General features: G+C 38.4%; 1 protein-coding gene across 2 annotated transcripts in view; it reads left to right on the top strand.

Annotated features, from left to right (window-relative positions):
- Positions 1–23,712, top strand: part of slc25a21 (solute carrier family 25 member 21) — a 180,995-nt gene that overhangs the window by 152,818 nt on the left and 4,465 nt on the right. For both annotated transcript variants that reach the window (XM_066694177.1, XM_066694176.1), the window contains 5 exons: positions 7,228–7,294; positions 11,158–11,217; positions 13,834–13,941; positions 17,089–17,253; positions 23,050–23,231. In XM_066694177.1, the coding sequence (XP_066550274.1) occupies positions 7,228–7,294; positions 11,158–11,217; positions 13,834–13,941; positions 17,089–17,253; positions 23,050–23,231 (582 nt within the window). The remainder of the gene's footprint in view (positions 1–7,227; positions 7,295–11,157; positions 11,218–13,833; positions 13,942–17,088; positions 17,254–23,049; positions 23,232–23,712) is intronic.

Consider the following 23,712-nt stretch of genomic DNA (forward strand, 5'->3'; position numbering starts at 1 on the left):
CAAAAGCTTTCAAACCAACATTGTGCCTATTGAAATAACGGGAAGGTTACAGGTGATTCCAGTTGCTTCTTGAAGACCTCAGTGTTCATCTCAAGCTGTGCCATTCCTTCCCTATCACTGTACCAGTTTCTGTTTAGGTTGCCATGGCATTACCCCCCACATACACAGTGTATGATGAAAGATATTATTGTCAAGGAATGTCTTCATGCTGCCTTGTACCCAGTGTGATGATCTGTAGTTTCAGCTAATGCCCATACAGGTTTGTTCATATGGCGACATGCCTCACTTACATCCTACATCAGTGCTATATGCAAATCAGTACTATCTATCCTGCTATACACCCCTTTTCTTTTTTTGGTATGCATTTTCAAATGTAATTCCTGCTGTGTACAAAACCAACAATAAATAAAGGAAACAACATAAGAAGTTGTGCAATTTGAAAGGGTGTGTGTTTAGCCTGTCAGTCGAACCTGCTTTTTGAAGATTAGCACAGGGTACTGGCAACTGAATGGAGGCAGGGGTTAGAAGAGTGTGGCAATGCTTCACCTAATGTAAATTAATCACAATATGCTGTGCAAGATGAAAGCATTGAAAAGAGTTTATGCAAAACTAGGCATGTATCTCCCGCCTGTCATCTCATCATTCTTAGAAAGCAATTGGGAAAATAATGAATGCTGTTCGAGCTCTATCAAGCGAAAGCTGCAAGATGACAGATATACGAGTTTTTATTTCCAATGTTCGGCAAGAGGGGCACCACCATTGTCTTCATCTATCAGCCAAAATCCACATGTAGACCAACAGTTACTTAAAGGTACTTAAAGGTAGTGCAAAGTCAGATCTGTGTGCTGTATAGTCATGTAAGCCTCTATTTAATGTAATGTAAGGAAACATTTATATTTGATCTACTTTCATAACAGAGACAAAGAAGTGAAATGCAGTACAAATGTCCCTAATTTTCCCCACAGTGAGACTGACTCATGTTTGATCATGTTTTGATATTTGTAGACTCTTACTAAAGAACTGGAATCTCTCGGCTTGTTCTGTAGAAATCAGATAGTAAAGCATGTTCCCCTTACTGTTTGTTTAATCTTTAAAACAGTGGGTGTAGTATTTGTTTAAAGCAAGTTACCTGTTCTACCTGTTCTGTCAACTGCAGGATTTGTAAAAGAAGAGAAACAAATTGGTTAACTTTTTCTCCCATATCACTCTACAGAAATGGCTTTGCTGATCTTTCTTTGTGCAAAGGCATCCGTAATAATCTGCAGATAATTTCCTTGCTAGTGTCCAGCTACTTGCAGTTGATATTAGGATACTGTTTGAATGGTGTTTTTTCTTTGGTATTCCCCTTTAAGATATGTTCATGTTCGTTTTCAGAACAAAGTTCATAAATCATACTCCTCAGGTTGTCATAAAATAAACTAAATAAAATAGCCTTAATTATATGACTTTAGTCGATCAAGCACTGCCATAGCAGATCAGCATGAAAACGGGATGCTCACAGATTAAGTATTGTTGTTTCTAAGATCTTTCTTTTCCAACTAGAAGTTCTTACACAAGGAATGTGACAAATATATGAAATATAAAAATACAGTACTGTGCAAAAGTTTTAAGCAGGTGTGAAAAAATGCTGTAAAGTAAGAATGCTTTCAAAAATAGACATGTTAATAGATTATATTTATCAATGAACTAAATGCAAAGTGAGTGAAATCTACATCAAATCCATATTTGGTGTGACCACCCTTTGCCTTCAAAACAGCATCAATTCTTCTAGGCACATTTGCACACAGTTTTTGAAGGAACTCACTGTTGCCTGCAGACACTCATTCGTGTACCGCTATCCAGCCCTTCGGCGAACAATCTGCCTTCTGCTACAGCCAAATATTTCAAATTTTGATTAATCAGTCCAGATCACCTGCTGCCATTTTTCTGCACCCCAGTTCCTGTGTTTTCATGCATAGTTGAGTCGCTTGGCCTTGTTTCCACGTCAGAGGTGTAGCTTTTGTCCGCAACTCTTCCATGAAGGCCACTTCTGACCAGACTTCTCCGGACAGTAGATGGGGTGTACCAGGGTCCCCACTGTTTTCTGCCAATTCTGAGCTAATGGCCCTGCTGGACATCTTTCGATTACGAAGGAAAGTAAGCATGATGTGTCTTTCATCTGCTGCAGTAAGTTTCATTTGCCAACCACTGCGTCTACCGTCCTCTACTTTGCCCGTTTCTTTGTGCTTCTTCAAAAGAGCTTGGACAGCACATCTGGAAACCCCTGTCTGCCTGGGAGAGACCTTGCTGATACAGTATAACTACCTTGTGTCTTGTTGCTGTGCTCAGTCTTACCAAGGTGCATGACTTTTGACAGTAAACTGTCTTCAGCAACCTCACCTTGTTAGCTGAGTTTGGCTGTTCCTCACCCAGTTTTATTCCTCCTAGACAGCTGTTTCTGTTTCAGTTTTCAATTGATGATCATTATCACCTGTTTGGTATAATTGTTTAATCATACACTTGACTGTATGCCTACAGAATCCCTGACTCTGTGCAAGTGTACCTAGAAGAATTGATGCTGTTTTGAAGGCAAAGGGTGGTCACACCAAATATGGATTTGATGTAGATTTGTCTTCTGTTCACTCACTTTGCATTTAGTTAATTGATTAATATAATCTATTAACATGTCTATTTTTGAAAGCATTCTTACTTTACGGCATTTTTTCACACCTGCCTAAAACTTTTGCACAGTATTGTATATACTTATAAGGGAATCAGAATTTTGTCTTGACAGATTTAACTCTCGTGTATGTTATACCTATTGAGAGCGTATGTTGAACTGAAAAAATAAAAAGTGTTTAGTGGTATTAGGGAAACCTTTCAATACCCTTCTTTTATTGTTATGGATTGGCTTTCGTACTGACCATTTCTATATACAGTATAGCAGCAGTGCAATACCAGTTGTGGGTCCACAAAAACAGTGCTTGAGAAATGAAATACTGTAAACCTAAATACTTCTACAGGTCCTTGACATAGAAAAGTAATTTCCCCCATAACAAGTATTTACAGTTAGGTCCATAAATATTTGGACAGACACAATTTTCATCATTTTGGCTCTGTACGCCACCACAATGGATTTGAAAGGAAACAATACAAGATGTGCTTTAAGTGTAGACTTTCATCTTTAATTTGAGGTTAGTTACATCCAAATTGGGTGAACAGTGTAGGAATTACCCCCATATGTATATGTGGTCCCCCCAATTTTAGGGGCTCAAAAGTAATTGGACAAACTAACAAAATCATGAATTATTGAATGAGTTTCAATACTTGGTTGCAAATCCTTTGCAGTCAATGACTGCCTGAAGTCTGGAACTCATAGACATCACCAGATGCTGGGTTTCTTCCCTGGTGATGCTCTGCCAGGCCTGTAATGCAGCTGTCTTTAGTGCCTGCTTGTTCTTGGGGCGTGTGAGGGAGAAGCATGGTGAGCTCCCTGCTGTTATGTATATTTTCTCCCTCACCTATTTAGAATGTGATTTGCACTTATAATGACTGTTGCACAGCGGGAAGCCGATCACAGACTTTTAAAAGTTTAAATAAATTATTCAATATGCACTTTAGCGGATGTGTTGTATTGGGGATGTATGTATGATGTATGTATGCATGTCCAGAAAATAAGCACTGTACGCATTGATGGTGTATGTATTCAGAGACCTTAATGAAAGGGGAACGATCGGGTGGGGGAGTATGTAATAAGATTACCTACCTGATATTTTATCTTCCATCTACAAGTATTCGGCTGGGTAAATAAAAGTATAAATGGTTTGGGGAAATACTTACTGAACTGGGAGGCGGCTTCTCCGGAACAGGTCTTTGTTTTAACTGAGGTGAGGGCGTACGCGGGAGTGACATGACAGTAATGTATTCTGTTTAGCGGAGGCGCGCTCACCTCTTACATAGGGGAAACCAATATAAGCTAATAAAAGATTACCTGCCGGGTTCATGGGGTCTGTGTACTTTAAGATATTTATGTGTAATGAATGTTTTAATGTGATTAACATTGTATTTATTATTGGACATGTAAATTATGGGTATTTAAAGAGACTTTGGTTTTAATTAATGGTTTAGCGAGGCGGAGGGTCTATTGATGCTAGGCTGTATAAGTCCCCTGGAGGAGACCTCAGAGAGAGATAGGTTAGGAGAGATTCTGCCTGCATGTGTTTGCACAGTGATGCCTTGTTTTGAGTGTGTTCAAATAAACTTTTGTTACTTTTGCTAAAAACAGTTGTGTGCCTGCCTGCTTGACTACAGCAATGAAGCTCACCCCCACAGGATGTTGTGCCTTCAGTTTTGCCTTCAGCAAGTGAAATGCTGCTCAATTGGATTCAGGTCAGGTGATTGATTTGGCCATTGCAGAACATTCCACTTCTTCACCTTCACCTTCTTGGGTTGCTTTCGCAGTATGCTTTGGGTCATTGTCCATCTGCACTTTAAAGCACCGTCCAATGAGTTTTGAAGCATTTGGCTGAATCTGAGCAGATAATATAGCCTTAAACACTTCAGAATTCATCCTGCTGCTTTTCTCATCACAATAAACACCAGTTCCCTTGTCAGCCATACATGCTCATGCCATAACACTACCTCCATGTTGTTTCACAGATGAGGTGGTATGCTTTGGATCATGAGCAGTTCCTTCCCTTCTCCATACTCTTCTCTTCCCATCATTCTGGCATTCAAAGTTGTCCATAGGATGTTGTTCCAGAACTGTACAGGGTTCTTTAGATGTTTTTTGGCAAACTCTAATCTGGTCTTCCTGTTTTTGGGGCTTACCAATGGTTTACATCTTGTGGTAAAGCCTCTGTATTTACTCTGGTGAAGTCTTCTCTTGATTGTTGACTTTGACACCTACCTCCTGGAGGGTGTTCTTGATTTGGCCAACTGTTGTGAAGGGGTTTTTCTTCACCAGGGAAAGAATTCTTCTGTCACCCACCACAGTTGTTTTCTATGGTCTTCCGGGCCTTTTGGTGTCCCTGAGCTCACCAGTGCATTCTTTCTTTTTAAGAATGTACCAAATAGTTGATTTGGCCACACCTAATGTTTTTGTTATTCCAAATGCAAATGCCACACTTGAAATCAAATCTAGACCTTTTATCTGCTTACCTGTAAACTAATGAGGGAATAACACACACCGATCCATGGAACAGCTGAGACAGCTGAGCAGCCAATTGTCCAATTACTTTTGAGCCCCTAAAACTGGGGGGACCACATATAAAAATGGATGTAATTCCTACACCGTTCACCCGATTTGGATGTAACTACCCTCAAATTAAGGATGAAAGTCTACACTTGAAGCACATCTTGATTGTTTCCTTTCAAATCCATTGTGTTGGCGTACAGAGCCAAAATGATGACCATTGTGTCACTGTCCAAATAGTTACTGTGTAAGTATTTGAAAGTGTCTCCAACTCATGTGATAAAATCCACCCAATAAACAGCAGGGACCAGTCTGGCAGTTCATTCCTTTAGATGAATAGTCTAATCAAGACTAAAATGGTATATTGTTCTTTTGCGTTAAGCACCTCATTGTAGTAAACTTTAGTCCACAAATTCTACTTTTCTGTATTTTCAAGTATTTATAGGTATTTATCAAAAATAAACCCAGAATACAATAGCACAAAGTTAATTTCAGTGAAGAATATTTAGACGATATATATATTATCTACTGTGTTTACATTTTAAAAGAAATGCATCTACAACATTTAATAGTATTTATGCAATGTTTCCAATGTTTCTACATATATGTAGTATCTACTGTGTTTACATTTTAAAAGAAATGCATCTACAACATTTCATATTATTTATGCAATGTTTCGAGTGTAAAATGTCTTGGGTGCTAGATGTCAGTGGTGGATGTGTGTGCCCTGCTTAATGTTAAGCACATTGGAATAGCTCAAAATTAAATGCAATTTATAAATGCAATGTACACTGATCAGCCATAACATTATGACCACCTGCCTAATATTGTGTAGGTCCCCCTTTTGCTGCCAAAACAGCCCTGACCCGTCGAGGCATGGACCTACTAGACCTCTGAAGGTGTGCTGTGGTTTCTGGCACCAAGATGTTAGCAACAGATCCTTTAAGTCCTGTAAGTTGCGAGGTGGGTCCTCCATGGATCGGACTTGTTTGTCCAGCACATCCCACAGATGCTCCATTGGATTGAGAACACCTTGAACTCGTGATTCATCAGAACAGGCCACCTTCTTCCATTGCTCCGTGGTCCAGTTCTGATGCTCACGTGCACATTGCAGGTGCTTTCGGCAGTGGACAGGGGTCAGCATGGGCACCCTGACTGGTCTGCGGCTACGCAGCCCCATACGCAACAAACTGCGATGCACCGTGTGTTCTGACGCCTTTCTTTCAGAACCAGCATTAACTTTTTCAGCAGTTTGAGCTACAGTAGCTCGTTTGTTGAATCGGACCACACGGGCCAGCCTTCGCTCCCCACGTGCATCAATGAGCCTTGGCCGCCCATGACCCTGTCACCAATTCAACGTTTTTCCTTTTTTGGACCACTTTTGACCACTGCAGACCAGGAACACCCCACAAGAGCTGCAGTTTTGGAGATGCTCTGACCCAGTCGTCTAGCCATCGTCTAGCCGTCTAGCCAACACAATTTGGCCCTTGTCCTTACGCTTGCCCATTTTTCCTGCTTCTAACATATCAACTTTGAGGACAAGATGTTCACTTGCTGCCTAATATATCCCACCCACTGACAGGTGCCATGATAATGAGATTATCAGTGTTATTCATTTCACCTGTCAGTGGTCATAATATTATGGCTGATCAGTGTATTATTATTATTATTTTTATTATTATTAATAATAATAATAATGTAGATAACACTGACAACAGAAGAATGCACAAATTCCTTTTACAGCAATATCACTTTAATATCACAGTTTCCTTTTGGAAAAATATCACAGAAGCGATGCCATGTTTAATCACCCTGTAGAGATAGCTCATTGTGGAGATAGTTTTGTATCAAGATATGGTAGATTGTGAACCTGGGTCTTATCAGCTTGCTCTGCTTAACGATGGTAACTTATCTTGTTCAAACGCAATCCCTGTTTTGTATTGCATGGATGGGAGAGTCAAACAATCCCCTGGCTCTCTAAATAAACCAAAGTGTTAGAATGAACTGCTGCTGCTGTTTGACACTTAAAATGGCTTTTCCTTTCCTTCCTAAAGGTTGATTGGTTTTTATAAGGGAATTCTGCCCCCGATCCTAGCAGAAACCCCGAAGAGAGCTGTCAAGGTAAAACCTGCCAATTTCCCTATATAATAAGGCTTTGACTTGATATCATTTTTCCACTGCCCAGTGTCTAGGCTTTAGGGTATGTCTTATTAAGTAGGTCAGAGGGGAAATTATGCCATTATCACCAGTACGTTGTCATTTGTGTTTCAAATCAAGTCAATATGGTAATTCAGCCATAACATTTTACACAAATATACAGTATATATTTTATTTTTAACATGTTATATATATAAAATAAATTGTGTATATGGTAATGTGTAATATAAAAGCCAAAGTTGAAGAGAAAAAAACAACAACACTGCTTTGTATTAGAGCTAGCTATCAAAACCATCACATGTGCAGTTCCATGACAAGGTCTCATGTAACCTCATAAAATCACAGGCACATCATCAGTGTCATCAAATCACAGTAATACCTCTTGAGATCTTTATATACATCACCATTTCATTTCCATTTAATGGAAAACAAGGACATTTCTAATGACCCCAAACTTTTGAACGGTAGTGTATATCCTGTTATAGTGCAGCCTTCATTTGAAACAATTTGATTTGTTTAGTTTAATCATTGATTTTCATTAAGGCTACACTGTTTTTTTTCAGTGGTAGCTTTACAGAGCGTGTTTGATTGATTGATGTTTTAGACAGGGACTGTATAAACTCTGGTATTCAGTTCGCACACCTCCTCTCTGAACTTACTTCAGTCAACTGGAGTCTTTACAGTTTTCTATTTTTTTTCTTTTCTCTCTTTGTTTTTAAAATTGGTTAGGGAAGTTAGTTTTCTTTTGGATTATCAAATCCTAAATGCTAAGTCCGCTCCTTCCCAGATGGAATGCCACAGTGGATAAAAAATACTCTATTGGCAATCTATGATTCCGTCACATTTGTCAAGAGGTCCAAGGCTTTTCTCCAGTTGTGGGAGTGTGTTCCTTTTTTCCTACTATTTGAAGTTCATTCGAGAATTTACATGGATTAACATCTTTCTTGGAGCTTTAGTCATGGTTGGTAAATGTCAAATGCACGGCAAACAAAACGACAAGAGCTCTGTCACACTGTGGGATGATTTAAAAGCATACTGACACATCTCAGTTGGAAAATGGCCCATCACAATAATGCCTTCATTAAATGGAAAAGGGCTATACCACCAAATAAATATTAGACATAAGGTCTTTTCAATAGACTGTCTCTGTCAAGTTGGCAGGGGTGTATTCAAATAACAGAATTCGTAGTGACAGGACAGATAGACTGAACACAAGGAAGCAGTGAAGATATTTGTCTTACTGGAGTCTGTGTACTCTTCAGTCCAGAAATTCAATATTTATTTTTCAGGGCTTTTTTTTTTTTTTTTTTTTTTTTTTTTCTCTCAGTCACCATTGTTATTTCCTCTTTCCAAATTTTCTTTGGAAGGCTGCTGTTTTTGGATTTGTGTTTTGTTTGAAATGTTTGAAAAAAATAAATGTGTCAATTTAAGGAATACTGTGGTACATAGTGGAGGTAACTATTGCAAATGAGCCTGATTAAAATCAAGTAGTGATAAACTACAAGACAAACCCATTCCAATAATCATGCTCCAGTAGAAACAAGATTTACTCATTATTTTTTTATTTTTTTATCGAATAGACAAGATTAAGTGAGATAGTTTGACATGTTGCCTCATCCTCAAAATAAGGGGATATCAGCTTTTGTCCTCTCTAATGCTTCCTTTTTAAAAGTACCTGTACCTTGAGGGGAACAAGTTGAGCAACTTCATTCTTGCTGTTGATACTAAATACACTATATTACCAAATGCAAGGAGTCTTTTTCATTCTTGATTCTCAACTTATGCTGGACTGCTGTATGTCCAGGGACACCAGTTTAAATTGCCTTGTCTCAGGTAAAATGTCAGACATGACCCAGCATGCACATACACACAAAGAAAGTGTGATAAAAGTCAGACTAAATGTCTACACCTGACACCTGACCTGCTCAGTGGGGTAGGTATGAGCTCTCTAATGCCGCTGGTGCACTGCAAACTCCAGTCACTGTTTACACTGTAAATCGTGGTGAAGGGAGCTCAAAGCTCAATTGTGAAAAGAACAGTGACTAAGCAGTGCGAAGAAAATAGGCCCTAATGCATTAATTTGAGTGATGAGTTAAACATTGATAGGATTAAACCTGTCAGTTTAGCTATGGTGTCATTTTAAGAGCTCTCACTGCTGAAAAGTGCTTTGGGGGGAAGAAATGATACACGTCAAAATGGACATTGATTATTGAGCTATTTGTCTTGTGATTTGCAAGTGGAATGTAAGGGGTCTGCATTAATTAAAATTAAAACAACGAAACATAACTGTATCTATAGGACAGTGCAGATTTCTGTCTCCATGGCCAAAGAACATGGAAGGCAATGGTGATTGATCCTGTAGCTCCTAACTTGCTCCGTTCAGAAACTATTAGCCCATCTGCCTGAATACCAGATACTTACAATACCTTTGAAACCATTAGGCATTAGTCAGAGAATGTCTTTCATGCAAAAAATCTTTGAATAATTTGAGCTGCGCTTCTTGTACAATTTAACAGCGGTCATGCTTTCTTAATTGTGCATATAAGCCACCGTTTAAATGCCTACTCTTAATTTCTTAAGTCTCACACTAAAGTAATTTGTGACTGTTCAGACTTGCAGTGTTAGTCCCTTATTTCACATGCAGAAATGAATTGTAAATCCTTGGTATGTAGACCATACAATAACATGGAAGTTGTTTAGTTCAGGGCACTAATTTAGAAATGATTACATTGTGAAATTATATCAGTGCCACCTACAATGTTCTTGGAAAATGGTTATAGCAGGAGAATGTATTGTCAAATTTTCTCAAAGTGAGTAAAGCCACAGTGAGCATTTCTAGATTCCACTGTGTTGTCAAGTTAGCATTAGAAACGAAAATGAAAACATTTATCCAAAGGCAGATACTTTGCCAAAACAAATGCAATAGAATTGCAAATGGATCTGTTCTTCCTTACAGTTTCAGTCCTGGTTCGACTCCCCCTCAAGTACTATCTCAAAGGCATTGAAAGAGACGAAGCAATCAAAGTATAATGCCGTATACAAAATGCACATTGGATAAGTGTACCTCAATTTTATACTTGCTGTTCAGATGCTTTATTTGGGGAAACTCTGTGTCTGATTTTGTGATCCCTTCCATGTAATCCATTGTGCTATTCTTTTTGTGAATTTAAAAGCTGGTGTTCTATTCACACAAGGCAAAAAAAACAATAAAACAATGAAGGTGAATAACAAAGGTCCCAGTTACTGAATTGGTCTGCTTATTCAGTTCCTGGATAATGTAATGCTTCTCTACAAGTTACACATTATCTTACAATATTTTAGGCCATCAACAGTAAAACAGCTTAAAACAATAAAAGACAACAGTCATTAAGAAATTGAATGCTCTAATAAAAAATTAAGACACTGTGGCCCTCCAGGAACTGAGTTTGAGACCACTGCTCTCCCACATATAGGTCATCAAAACCTTTTGGATATTGCCAATTGTGTGAATGTATTCAGCACTTGAAGATGCATTATTCAGTTGATCGGATTATTATTTATTGATGTTGGTGAGGGGATGTGTTTACTCGTTCGAATTTCCAACTCTGCGAGAAGCGATTTACTTTGCTTCTTCCAGTTTCTCTCAAAAGCTTTTGTGGCTGTAACTTCTCAAAGGGTGAATTCAGAGCAGGCCATTCCTGCAGTGTTCCAGTGATAAATGATTTATTCTGGGACTCTTCATTAGACAAGGATAAGAGAGACCTGTTTACTAAAGGAGTAGACAAACCTGGGATATTTAATACACTTCCTGTACCTGACAGCTCATTTACTCTGCTTTCCTCTTCCAGTTCTTCACCTTTGAACAATATAAGAAGTTATTGGGTTTCACCCCATTATCCCCAGGCTTGGTAAGTGACAAACACTCCTGATGCCAATCTTTTCTTTGCATTACAAACAACACTTTTTCATTATTTATTTTTTTCTAGACAGATCAGTAGCCAGTTTCAACTACATTTACTTGAAGCTGGATTAAACTGAAGACATTTAATACATTTGATTTATGTATTTTGTAATGGGTGGGAGTTCTTAAAGAAAAGTGTATTAATTAATTGAATTACAAATTTTAGATTTGAAGGAAAATGAACCCAAAATCAGTGTTGTGTGGGAGGAGGTATTTTTGGTAGAGGCTTGGGAATCTTCTGATATGCCTTTTTTTGTCTTTGTTGGATTCTATTATTAATTCAATTGGTCACACTTTACATGAATGGTAAAATGACAATTATTGAATGTACAGATACCACAGGAATAACTCCTGAAAGTATAATGCACTTCTTCTGAGTTCTGATGTTGATTTCATGTATTTTACAATGATTGTATTTGTAATTCGTAATGATTTGAAAATTGTGACAACTGTAAGTCAAGTGCAAGGGCATCTGCTAATAAATAAGCAAATAAATAATGTTAAGTTAAGGATAGGCTTAGAGTCAGGGTTAGAGATAGTGTTACAGACTAGGGTTGGGCTGAAGGCCTAAGCGTGTGATCGTCAGAGCCCAGAGGAAGTGGGTAACACAGTCAGGAATTCATCCTCTGGCTTCATGTATTAATTTAGGAGCGATGCCAGTTGATGTTGACAGCGGAAATTTGTCTTTGTCTTAATTTAAAACAAAAAATAATGGCAATACTTCAGCGTACATGATTCAATATATTAGAGTTACCAGGGAGTTCCCAAATGTTTACAGCTTGTCTATACAGCAAGTATGAATTCTCTTCAGCTGGAGTGCTTGCCTTTCAAATCTGTCTTCCTCTCCAGTGATTTACGAACATACGTGTTTTCTATCACTATGAAATATTAGTGTTGAACACATAATGTGTTTACAATAGAAATAAAATGTTTAATTAGCACCTAATCTTACATTCATACATTTTGTTCAGTATTTGTAAATTGATGCTGAAAAGGTGAATAATAATGTAATGAAGGAGTCAATAATTGCTGTAAATAGTGAACAGCATTGTTTAGCAGGAATTCATCAGGGTGTGATAAGGCGAATAAAGGAATGTAAATAGCGTACATATTTTGTACATGATGTATTACACTGTACAGTACACAAATATAATGACCTGAAAATACTATAATTAACTAATGTATAACAGGGACATTGTTCTGTTGTATAAATGTATTTAACAGGAGTTACTTTATCAATGTCAGGTGTACAGTTCAGGCGAGTTCAATATACTCCTTCTTGTCTATTTTTAATTCAAAGAATATATATATATATATATATATATATATATATATATATATATATATATATTTGCGTGTGTGTACCTTCCATTTCTTTGTGCAGCACTACTGAAACAGTACTTACCAGGAAAATACACTCTTTAAAATATATAACTACTGACTATATACTATTAACTGACAACAAATATTTCAATTAACATTTTTACAGACTAGGTAATAGACCTCAGTTTAGAGAATGATTTGGCATACTGGTAATGTATTTATATATCAGTCTACATGCAATTTGCCTTTTGCAGTATAATGTCTGAGTCTGAATTAATATTGTGGCTGTAAAGAGACTTGGCTGTTTATCTTATTGCATTTTGAATACTATGGTTTAAATACCAGTGGTGACATCAACAGCAACTGTGAGTGTTGGTTTTAACTTATCTAACTGATATGAACCAATTCAATTGTGAATGAGGAATAATAATAAAGGAAAACAATGAAAACAATCATCCTTGCCAATTACAGTTACTTGGACTAAATGTTTCTTAGGAAGGTGGGATTCATGTACCAACTTCTTCTTTTTGGTTGTTCGTGCTTCTTCTCCTGTTACTACTTCTTCTTTTGGCCTTGTTTCCTCTTTACTATCTTCTTCTCCTTCTTCTTAATTAGAAAAATAACAATACCTGTTGTGTAACGAAGCTCCTAAAGTAGAATGGCCCTTTGTTGGAAAAGAGGACCTCAGTAAAGTTTATTTTCCTGGGAAGTCCATATATCTGAGATCTTCCTCCTTGTGAGGGATTGTCCTGGTTCTCATTTCCATAAACACACATTCTCATTTTGAAGGTGTGTCCGTTGTTCTCTGAGAGAATCTTCCCAGCTAACAATAGCCATACATTTCTGCCAGGAGTGCCCACAGGATTTATTTTCTTCCCTGGTACCATGCCTGCTTTGTTTTTGCCGTGATGTTTTAGTTATATATACAGTCAGGGCTCATGTGTAAGAACACACCACCACATCGACACATAACAGAAACCAATGTTAGTAATTGTAGCAATTTAATATCCCTCAATTCTGGGTTGCTTACCTGAGTTTTGCACAGGACTGGACTGTGAGAATGAGGTGCTTCTACAACTCCACAACACTTGCCTAGACTGGAAAGAGACTGTGACTTAAAACTAAAGCAACTTTTCTGGAGGGATTTCTCCAGGGTGTACACTCTGCTTCCCTAAAACCCAGACCATCCCTCTAGGAAAGGAGTCTGCTGGCTTTCAATGTTAAGTAACATGTGTTTTAGGCCCTATCGGTTGCAGGGTTGGGATCGGGCCTGACTGAAGCAGTGGTGGTGAATCCCTTTGAGGTGGTCAAAGTGAGCCTGCAAGCCAACCGGGATGCATTTGCAGTGGTAACAACATTAATTTCATACAAGAAAGCATAAACTGAGGTTTCACCCAGAATGGGCTTTTATTACTGCTTTAAAAAATATAATATTTTAGTTTTTCATGGAAATTAACAATTTTGTTCTTATGTAACATGTATTTAATGCCTTTCGTATTTTGGAATTATGTAATTCGGACTTTCCAACACTACTTCAGTACACTGTAACTCTTAATAAGTCAGATAGTTGGGAAGCTTATAACTATACTGATGATTTGAGTAGTTAAATATTATTTTTATTATTATAATTATGATGATGATTATTATTAGTCCCCATATTGAGGCATGAAAGAGTTAAAAGTCTGATTCTTATCTTTAAGTAATATTATTTTACATTTGTTATTTTATTTATTTTATTTATTTTAGGCATAATAATAACAAACATCATCTTTTAAATGAATATATTGAAGATAAATATAAAGATGTTTTTTCATTTTTTTTTTTATTATTATTATTATTATTAATTTTCAACTATGAGGTTTACAATTAGCTAAAATGATTATGTGAACAAGAGAATTTTACCCAAAGGGGCATAAGACATTGCATGTTACCATGGGGAACTCACGTAGGATTTTTCTAACAAAGTTGCCAATAGGGCGCTGTGTGCTGTCACTGAGGAAGACCCTCCCTCTGCCTGATGCCTTTTTGTGGGACGTGAAAGTACAGGTATGTGATATGACTGATATCCACTGTGTTGAATCAATCCCTGGGTCAAATGTACTGGGAGATGGTGGGCTGAGTGAGCGTCTTGAAGTGCAACACATTCAGGTGGTGGTTCAGATGTCCGAGATGGAGCAGAAAGCACCAGAGACAGAGGTGGGCTAACCTGCGGAATTGGTCAAGCATGGCCTTCGCTTTGGGCCTAATGGGTACCCAGGTAATATTGGAGCATCGAGGAATCACATTCTATCTCTCTCAGGCACATGTCTGACCTGTGACAACCAAAGTTGGTGTGGCCAAAGAATGGCCTATGGCCCATGCTCGGCTTTAGGACTTTTACAAGGAAGTCTGCTTACCTCTAAATCCCCCGCTCGAGCCAAGTCAAGAGATTCTACAATGCTGGTATTATATACTGTGGGGGAAAAAAGTATTTGATCCCCTGCTGATCTTGTACGTTTGCCCACTGACAAAGAAATGATCAGTCTATAATTTTAATGGTAGGTGTATTTTAACAGTGAGAGACAGAATAACAACAAAAAAATCCAGAAAAACGCATTTCAAAAAAGTTATACATTGATTTGCATATTAATGAGGGAAATAAGTATTTGACCCCTTCGACTTAGTACTTGGTGGCAAAAACCTTGTTGGCAATCACAGAGGTCAGACATTTCTTGTAGTTGGCCACCAGGTTTGCACACATCTCAGGAGGGATTTTGTCCCACTCCTCTTTGCAGATCCTCTCCAAGTCATTAAGGTTTCGAGGCTGTTTGGCAACTCGAACCTTCAGCTCCCTCCACAGATTTTCTATGGGATTAAGGTCTGGAGACTGGCTAGGCCACTCCAGGACCTTAATGTGCTTCTTCTTGAGCCACTCCTTTGTTGCCTTGGCTGTGTGTTTTGGGTTATTGTCATGCTGGAATACCCATCCACGACCCATTTTCAATGCCCTGGCTGAGGGAAGGAGGTTCTCACCTAAGATTTGATGGTACATGGCCCTGTCCATCATCCCTTTGATGCGGTGCTGTTGTCCTGTCCCCTTAGCAGAAAAACACCACCAAAGCCTAATGTTTCCACCTCCATGTTTGACGGTGGGGATGGTGTTCTTGGGGTCATTCCTCCTCCTCCAAACACGGCGAGTTGAGTTGATGCCAAAGAGCTTGATTTTGGTCTCATCTGACCACAACACTTTCACCCAGTTCTCCTCTGAATCATTCAGGTGATGGCAAACTTCAGACGGGCCTGTACATGTGCTTTCTTGAGCAGGGGGGCCTTGTGGGCGCTGCAGGATTTCAGTCCTTCACGGCATAGTGAATTGTTTTCCAATTGTTTTCTTGGTGACTATGGTCCCAGCTGCCTTGAGATCATTAACAAGATCCTCCCATGTAGTTCTGGGCTGATTCCTCACCATTCTCATGATCATTGAAACTCCACAAGGTGAGATCTTGCATGGAGCCCCAGACCGAGGGAGACTGACAGTTATTTTGTGTTTCTTCCATTTGCGAATAATCGCACCAACTGTTGTCACCTTCTCACCAAGCTGCTTGGCGACGGTCTTGTAGCCCATTCCAGCCTTGTGTAGGTGTACAATCTTGTCCCTGACATCCTTGGACAGCTCTTTGGTCTTGGCCATGGTGGAGAGTTTGGAATCTGATTGATTGATTGCTTCTGTGGACAGGTGTCTTTTATACAGGTAACGAGCTGAGATTAGAAGCTCTCCCTTTAAGAGAGTGCTCCTAATCTCAGCTCGTTACCTGTATAAAAGACACCTGGGAGCCAGAAATCTTGCTGATTGATAGGGGATCAAATACTTATTTCCCTCATTAACATGCAAATCAATTTATAACTTTTTTGAAATGCGGTTTTCAGGATTCTTTTGTTGTTATTCTGTCTCTCACTGTTAAAATACACCTACCATTAAAGTTATAGACTGATCATTTCTTTGTCAGTAGGCAAACGTTCAAAATCAGCAGGGGATCAAATACTTTTTTCCCTCACTGTATATATAGTAATAAAAAATAAAAAAACACAAACGCAAGCTAATGCTGAGCATGACATGGAGTCCCATGTTGTGAAGGAACTAGATTAACAGTACACATGGTATGATATTACAATATCCTAACACTTTACCAGCTAATCATACAGGTTTAGTCTACCTCTATTAAGACAGAGGAAGAAAATAGCTTTTTGCTCACTAGTCTAACGGGATTCCTAAGTGAACAGAAAAAGAGGCAGGATGTCTGTTTGGCAGGGTCTGCCCGTGTGACCACGCACAGCAGCCTATAGGCAGCATTGTTTGAAAAATACTTCATGAGTCCCCCATAGTAACGTGCAAGGCCCCATCCCCTTTCGGTAGTATTCTTGAATTGAAAGATAATCTCAGATGCCATATTTCTAAATTGATTCAATCTACACCCCTTTAGCTAAACTGTTCATTAATGTTACCTTTCTCCTGCAGCAACCCTCAACATTTGCTCAGGCGCGACTCATCATCAGTGCCAATGGATTTGGGCTGAAGGGCCTGAACAAGGGCCTAACATCCACCCTGGGGCGCCATGGTGTGTTTAACATGATCTATTTTGGGTTCTACTTCAACGTCAAGGACATGATCCCTGCCAGTCAGGTAACACTTTAATCACACTGTCATGTTCCTAATGTTACTCACTTTTTTTTGACAGTCAAGGTTGTTTAATCGTATTCCTTAGGGTACCTAGGGCTTGACTTTAATATACACAACCATTCAAAAGTTTGGGGTCACTTAGAATTTCCTTGTTTTTGAAAGAAAAGCATTTTTTTGTCCATTAATATAACATCAAATTGATCAGAAATAGAGTGTAGACATTGTTAATGTTGTAAATGTCTATTGTAGCTGGAAACGGATGATTTGTAATGGAATATCTACAGAGGCCTATTATCAGCAACCATCAGTCCTGTGTTCCAATGGCACGTTGTGTTTGCTAATCCAAGTTTATCATTTTAAAAGGCTAATTGATCATTAGAAAACACTTTTGCAATTATGTTAGCACAGCTGAAAACTGTTGTGCTGAATAAAGAAGCAATAAAACTGGCCTTCTTCAGACTAGTATTTGGAGCATCAATAATTGTGGGTTCGATTTGCAGGTTCAAAATGGCCAGAAACAAATAACTTTCTTCTGAAACTCATCAGTCTATTCTTCTTCTGAGAAATGAAGGCTATTCCATGCGAGAAATTGCCAACAAACTGAAGATCTTGTACAACGCTCTAACCGGAATAGAAAGAGGAGTGGGAGGCCCCGGTGCACAACTGAGTAAGAGGACAAATACATTAGAGTGTCTAGTTTGAGAAACAGACACCTCACAGGTCTTAAACTGGCAGCTTCATTAAATAGTACCCACAAAACACCAGTCTCAACATCAGCAGTGAAGAGGCGACTCCGGGATGCTGGCCTTCTAGGCAGAGTTGCAAAGAAAAAGCCATATCTCAGACTGGCCAATAAAAATAAAAGATTAAGATGGGCAAAAGAACACAGACACTGGACAGAGGAAGATTGGAAAAAAGTGTTATGGACAGACGAATCTAAGTTTGAGGTGTTCAGATCACAAAGAGGAACATTCATGAGATGCAGACCAAATGAAGATGCTGGAGGAGTGCTTGACACTATCTGTCAAGCATGGTGGAGGCAATGTGATGTTCTTTGGTGGTGGTAAAGTGGGAGATTTGTACAGGGTAAAAGGGATCTTGAAGAAAGAAGGCTATCACTCCATTTTGCAATGCCATGCCATACCTTGTGGATGGTGCTTGATTGGAGCCAATTTCCTCCTACAAGAGGACAATGACCCAAAGCACAGCTCCAAACTATGCAAGAACAATTTAGGGAAGAAGCAGTCAGCTGGTATTCTATCTATAATGGAGTGGCCAGCACAGTCACCGGATCTCAACCCTATTGAGCTGTTGTGGGAGCAGCTTGACCGTATAGTGCATAAGAAGTGCCCATCAAGCCAATCCAACTTGTGGGAGGTGCTTCAGGAAGCATGGGGTGAAATGTCTTCAGATTACCTCAACAAATTGACAACTAGAATGCCAAGGTCTGCAAGGCTGTAATTGCTGCAAATGGAGGATTCTTTGACAAAAGCAAAGTTTGAAGGACACAATCATTATTTCAATTAAGAATCATTATTTCTAACCTTGTCAATGACTATATTTCCTATTCATTTTGCTATATTTCCTATTCAAACTCATTTAATATATGTTTTCACGGAAAACAAGGACATTTCTAAGCGACCCCAAACTTTGGAATGGTAGTGAATATATATATATATATATATATATATATATATATATATATATATATATATATATATATAGTATTTCATTAAAAAATCGTGTTTATGGTAATGTGTAATATAAAAGCCAAAGTTGAAGAGAAAAAAAACAACAACACTCCTTTGTATTAGAGTTAGATATCAAAACCATCACATGTGCAGTTCCATGAGAAGGTCTCATGTAAACTCATAAAATCACAGGCAAAGTAATACCTCTCGAGATGTTCTTCATATACATCACCAAAGGTTCAAATTACAGATTCGAAGGAGCCTGGCTTGTAAACAAATTTAATTTTGGATGGAAATGTTACCATCCACTACTCTATATGTATAAACCAGAGCATTACATTAACTTCAGTGAACTAATTGGAACCAGACTGGTTTAATTTTGGGCATTACAGTTTAGGCATGACAGCAACTAGTCCTCTCTATCTTGAAGTTGTCTACAAGTTGTCATCTTTTGAGGAAATACATAACAGGCAAATACACAGATCAATCATATTTTCCCATTTATTGAGTACTATTAACTTGTTTTTCTTAGTTTTCTTCTACCACCATTACTATAGTAATTGCTTCTATTACAATGTCCACTGATAATGATGAAGACGATAATAACAACATACAATTTACAACAATAATTAATATCTAACACTCAGATATTATGATGTTTAGATGTCAGCGCAAATTATTTTCTGATTGTGGTCAAGTAGCATCATATTTACAGATCTTATGCAGGGCTAGCTTTAAAACATCAGCACTTCTCTGTCTCTCAACACAGCGTCAATCTCAGGCTTATAACTGTAATATAGAATAGCAAATTGGCAAAGCATTCTAAACAAGTAGAAAACAAAATACACTCAATCTTAAATAACTTCCAACTATATGAGAAACTGTTGAAATGCTTAAAGGTTTAAATATTTTCCATTTTGCCTCGCATTGTTTACTTTTCTAATGATGTACAATGCCTTTAAACATTTTGAAACAGCCCGACAAGTAAATATATTTAAAATAACTGCTCAAAAAGAATCACAGAGGTGTAAAAGCTTGTTTTGTAAGGAATTAATGTATTGTAGGTGAACTGATGAGAACTGTACTGCTGGGAAACATGAGCTTTTTCCAAAGTGTCCATTTAGTATTGATCAAAAGCTATAGAAATATGGCCTTTGAGTCTCTTCTCTGGGGAAAAATAAACACAAAACAAAACAAATGTCAGGCGTTTATAAAAGCCAATAACTACTCTAAGGAAAGCCCAGTTCCAATTCTTCAATCTTCATAGCAACTTACTTTTTTCAAGCTGTACATCTCAAACTCAGCATAGCACACTTCTTGTAAAAAATAAAAATGTTATGTGCTATTGAACAATTTCAAGAAAACCTATTTTTAAACTGTATACATGCATATCTAACTTTTCTTTTTCTGTGCAGGTATGGAAATATGGGGTATGGTCAATGACAGTAACAGCAGTGTAAATTGTGTGCCTGGGCTCTGGAAATAAGGGACTGATAAAACAATTATAAAAAATTGTCAATTACGAGGTCAGGCACCCCACAATATTCATGTTTGAAAGGTCTGTTTTTTTGCTCCACCATGGCTTCAGTGCTTAACAAGGGAAAGCCGGGAATTTCTTGGATATCTGAAATAGAATTGACCCACAATTTAAAAGAAGGGGGGAGGGGACGCTTCGAGAAGGGTGCGGTCAGGGGTTGTATGTGAGGAAGAGGGGGGAGGGTGGCGGAGTTGATGTGCCACAAAGGGCAAACAGCAGTCTTGGATTAACTTTTCATTTATTTTACCATCTGAGGGTCTTGTACACAAACAGGCTCTTCATAAAGGCAGCAAGGTGGAAGCTCCTGTCATTTGTAAAATATTCTGGCCAATTAGCTAATAGAGCTCTTTGGATCTCGGCTGTTTTGATACAGTAATACCCCTGTACGATGTGGAGTCCAATTATACAAATTATCCCCATATGCCTGGCCAGTCTGCCTTTATGAACTGTGTTTATAAATCCTCCACGAGGAAATGTGAACTTCAGCAATTTAGACCATGTGTGCCACAGAGGCCAATCAGATAGTCCTGGAGAGGAGAAAGCACTAATGTGCTCCGCTACCATAAAATGACTGGGCTTTCATGCAGGCTTTCCATTAATTCCTCTCTGTTCTCGATGGCGCTGGGTGGGGCAGAGCAGTGTTTCTCAAAATTGTTTGGTATGCAGATCACTCAACTGATGCAAGCTTTTCCGTGGACCACCCAGCCCCCCAACCTTTCTTATCTGTTAATAAAAAAATATTAATAATACTGGAATTTTTTTTTTTTTTTGCATTTATAAGGTTTTCCACTACTGCACTTACCTTATCCTTTCCCATTTGCCATCCTAATGGGACAAATGGTGCTACATTGCAAGTAGGCTGTGTCTTAGAGAGTGGGAGTGGGAAGTGGGAGTTTGTAAATTAAAATTTGAACCCTTTACACTTCACCCTCTTTGTCCTGTTATTTTCCTGTTTATTTTTTGTAGCTCTTTTATAGTTTGTGCCATAAGCATTTATCTTGTATCAAATTAAAGAAAAATGTGTGGCCTTTCATATTAAATGGGTTAATCAGCCGACAGAGTAAAATATCTAAAACGCGAGCATATACAAACGAGTCCTGTACACTCTGAGAAATAGCTGATTCAGGCTAGGAAGACCCTACATACGTGAGTAAGACGTAGTTTGAAAGTTCCCTAGTTTCAAACAAACCATGAACAGTGTCTGTATATTTTGTAGTTTTGATCAAAATACAATTTGTTTCTCAGATCATCAGCAATCTGAAAATAATGGGGCAGAATGTAAAGGGTTAAACAGAAAATATTTGTATTTAATCAGGGTCATTTAGCTAATTTCATTTTTTAATTAAACTACAAGTGACATATGAATTAATTTCCGAAAGAAAAGGTATAAATATTGTCATTATTTCCTGCAATTGCATCAGCCTGCAGACCACCTGAAGGTCCATGATGGAATATTGGTGATCCGGGGACCATTTTTTCAGTGGAACTGCACCATTTCAGAGTAGACTTTTGTGCAGGGAGGAATGTAACATCTCACTCCATCTTGGCCTAGGTTTTAATTGAGAAGAAGGAGAAATCTGTATCTCCTTTGTTGTAATATTTTGTGCTTTGAGTTAATTACAGACAGGCTGCGGCATAGCTCAGAAATGCAGCCGAGCTTTATCCCCTATTGAGATCCAACAACCGAATGCATTGAATCCTGCTACTTCAATGTAAATACTTGGGCTAATCAGAACAACCCCTCGCCTGGAAAAGCGAGCCAATTGTTTATTTAACTCACCTCTTATTGACGCTGCAGTTTAAGATTTATAATAGTTTTTGTTTGTTTTGCTGATAAATTGTGCAGATTACATTCACAAAGTTGCACGGTGTATTAAATTCATTTAAACGTCTTCCTTCTGACAGATTGTAAGGATTTATTCAGATACCTTCCCCGAGATGTTCCCCCTTCTCATAAAACCACAGTGACTATGCAAGTTCGTATATATACAAGCTAATGGTTATACTGCCGTCAAGGAGGATGACAAAGGAGGGTTTTTTTTTTTATATTTCGATTATAAGTATAATTACTAAATGAAGTATTCTCTTCAGTGCAGTCTGTCCCTAATTCCACAGTACAGTTTGTTCCTATTGTTATCTGTATTTTACATTCATAAATATATATATATACAGAGTATTATGAAGCCTGAAATGTTAGAATCTACTAGCTCAGGTAAACTGTTTTACTATTGTCAACCCAGGAAAGTCACTTGCAAGTGTTTCAGTTCTTGTACCTGAAATAAACCTTTTTTCTTTCAGGTTAAGGGAATTTCATTTTTAGAGTTTAACTTTTCTGAGTGAAAACAGTTCAGTTACTGATACTGAACTGTAGCTGCTCATCCTCTTTGTTTGCTTGCTGGTTCTGAGCATTTAAATGTTACATATACATTCCCCTATTCCAGGTAAGAACTTTCCATTTGTCAAACCGGGGCGTGACATGCATTTTTTCCTGGGGTGGCCAGCTTCTCTCACCTGAAATTAACAGCATTATGGCGCCACCCCTTCTCACTTCCCTATGTCTCCATTCTCCAGGATCCCTCCTTGGAATTTCTGCGCAAGTTTGCAATTGGACTGACTTCTGGAACCATCTCGTCTTGTGTGAACATTCCTTTCGATGTAGCAAAGAGTCGCATCCAGGGCCCTCAGCCCGTGCCTGGAGAGATCAAGTACAGAACCTGCTTTCAGACCATGGTTCTGGTCTACAGGGAAGAGGGGTGAGTCTTTGCTGAAAACTGAAACTTGCTAGAGTGCAAATTTGGCCCCCTTTTGGAGACACAGCATGTGCAAAAGGACCCAAAGTTCAGAGACCATTTGACTTTAACATTGAAGTTTCCCCTTACTTCTTCCTTGAGTTTTTTTTTTAGTTCAAGGGCATTCCACAAAGTACCTCAACACATTGAACTCAATATGCTATAATAGTTTTCAACTGAATTTCCAAGTAGTGACATAGTTCTTTAGGTATCCTATGCCCCAGGCCATAACAGTATAGGTTCACAATCATTTTTTGTCTTAGGTGTTGTTTGTTTTTGAACTATTCTATTAAGATTGTTCTGCTCAATTTTTATTCAGTCAAGCATCCAAGTGCAAGGTCTGCCCCTGCTGAAATACAAACAGTAATGTCTAGGTGGGGACTTGGTTTCACCATGGGAGATGAGATAGGAGGCAGGATTCTTGAGTCAGGAAATAGAGCAGCCT

Source organism: Amia ocellicauda, chromosome 21 (genome assembly GCF_036373705.1).
Source record: "Amia ocellicauda isolate fAmiCal2 chromosome 21, fAmiCal2.hap1, whole genome shotgun sequence".
Lineage (NCBI taxonomy): Eukaryota > Metazoa > Chordata > Actinopteri > Amiiformes > Amiidae > Amia > Amia ocellicauda.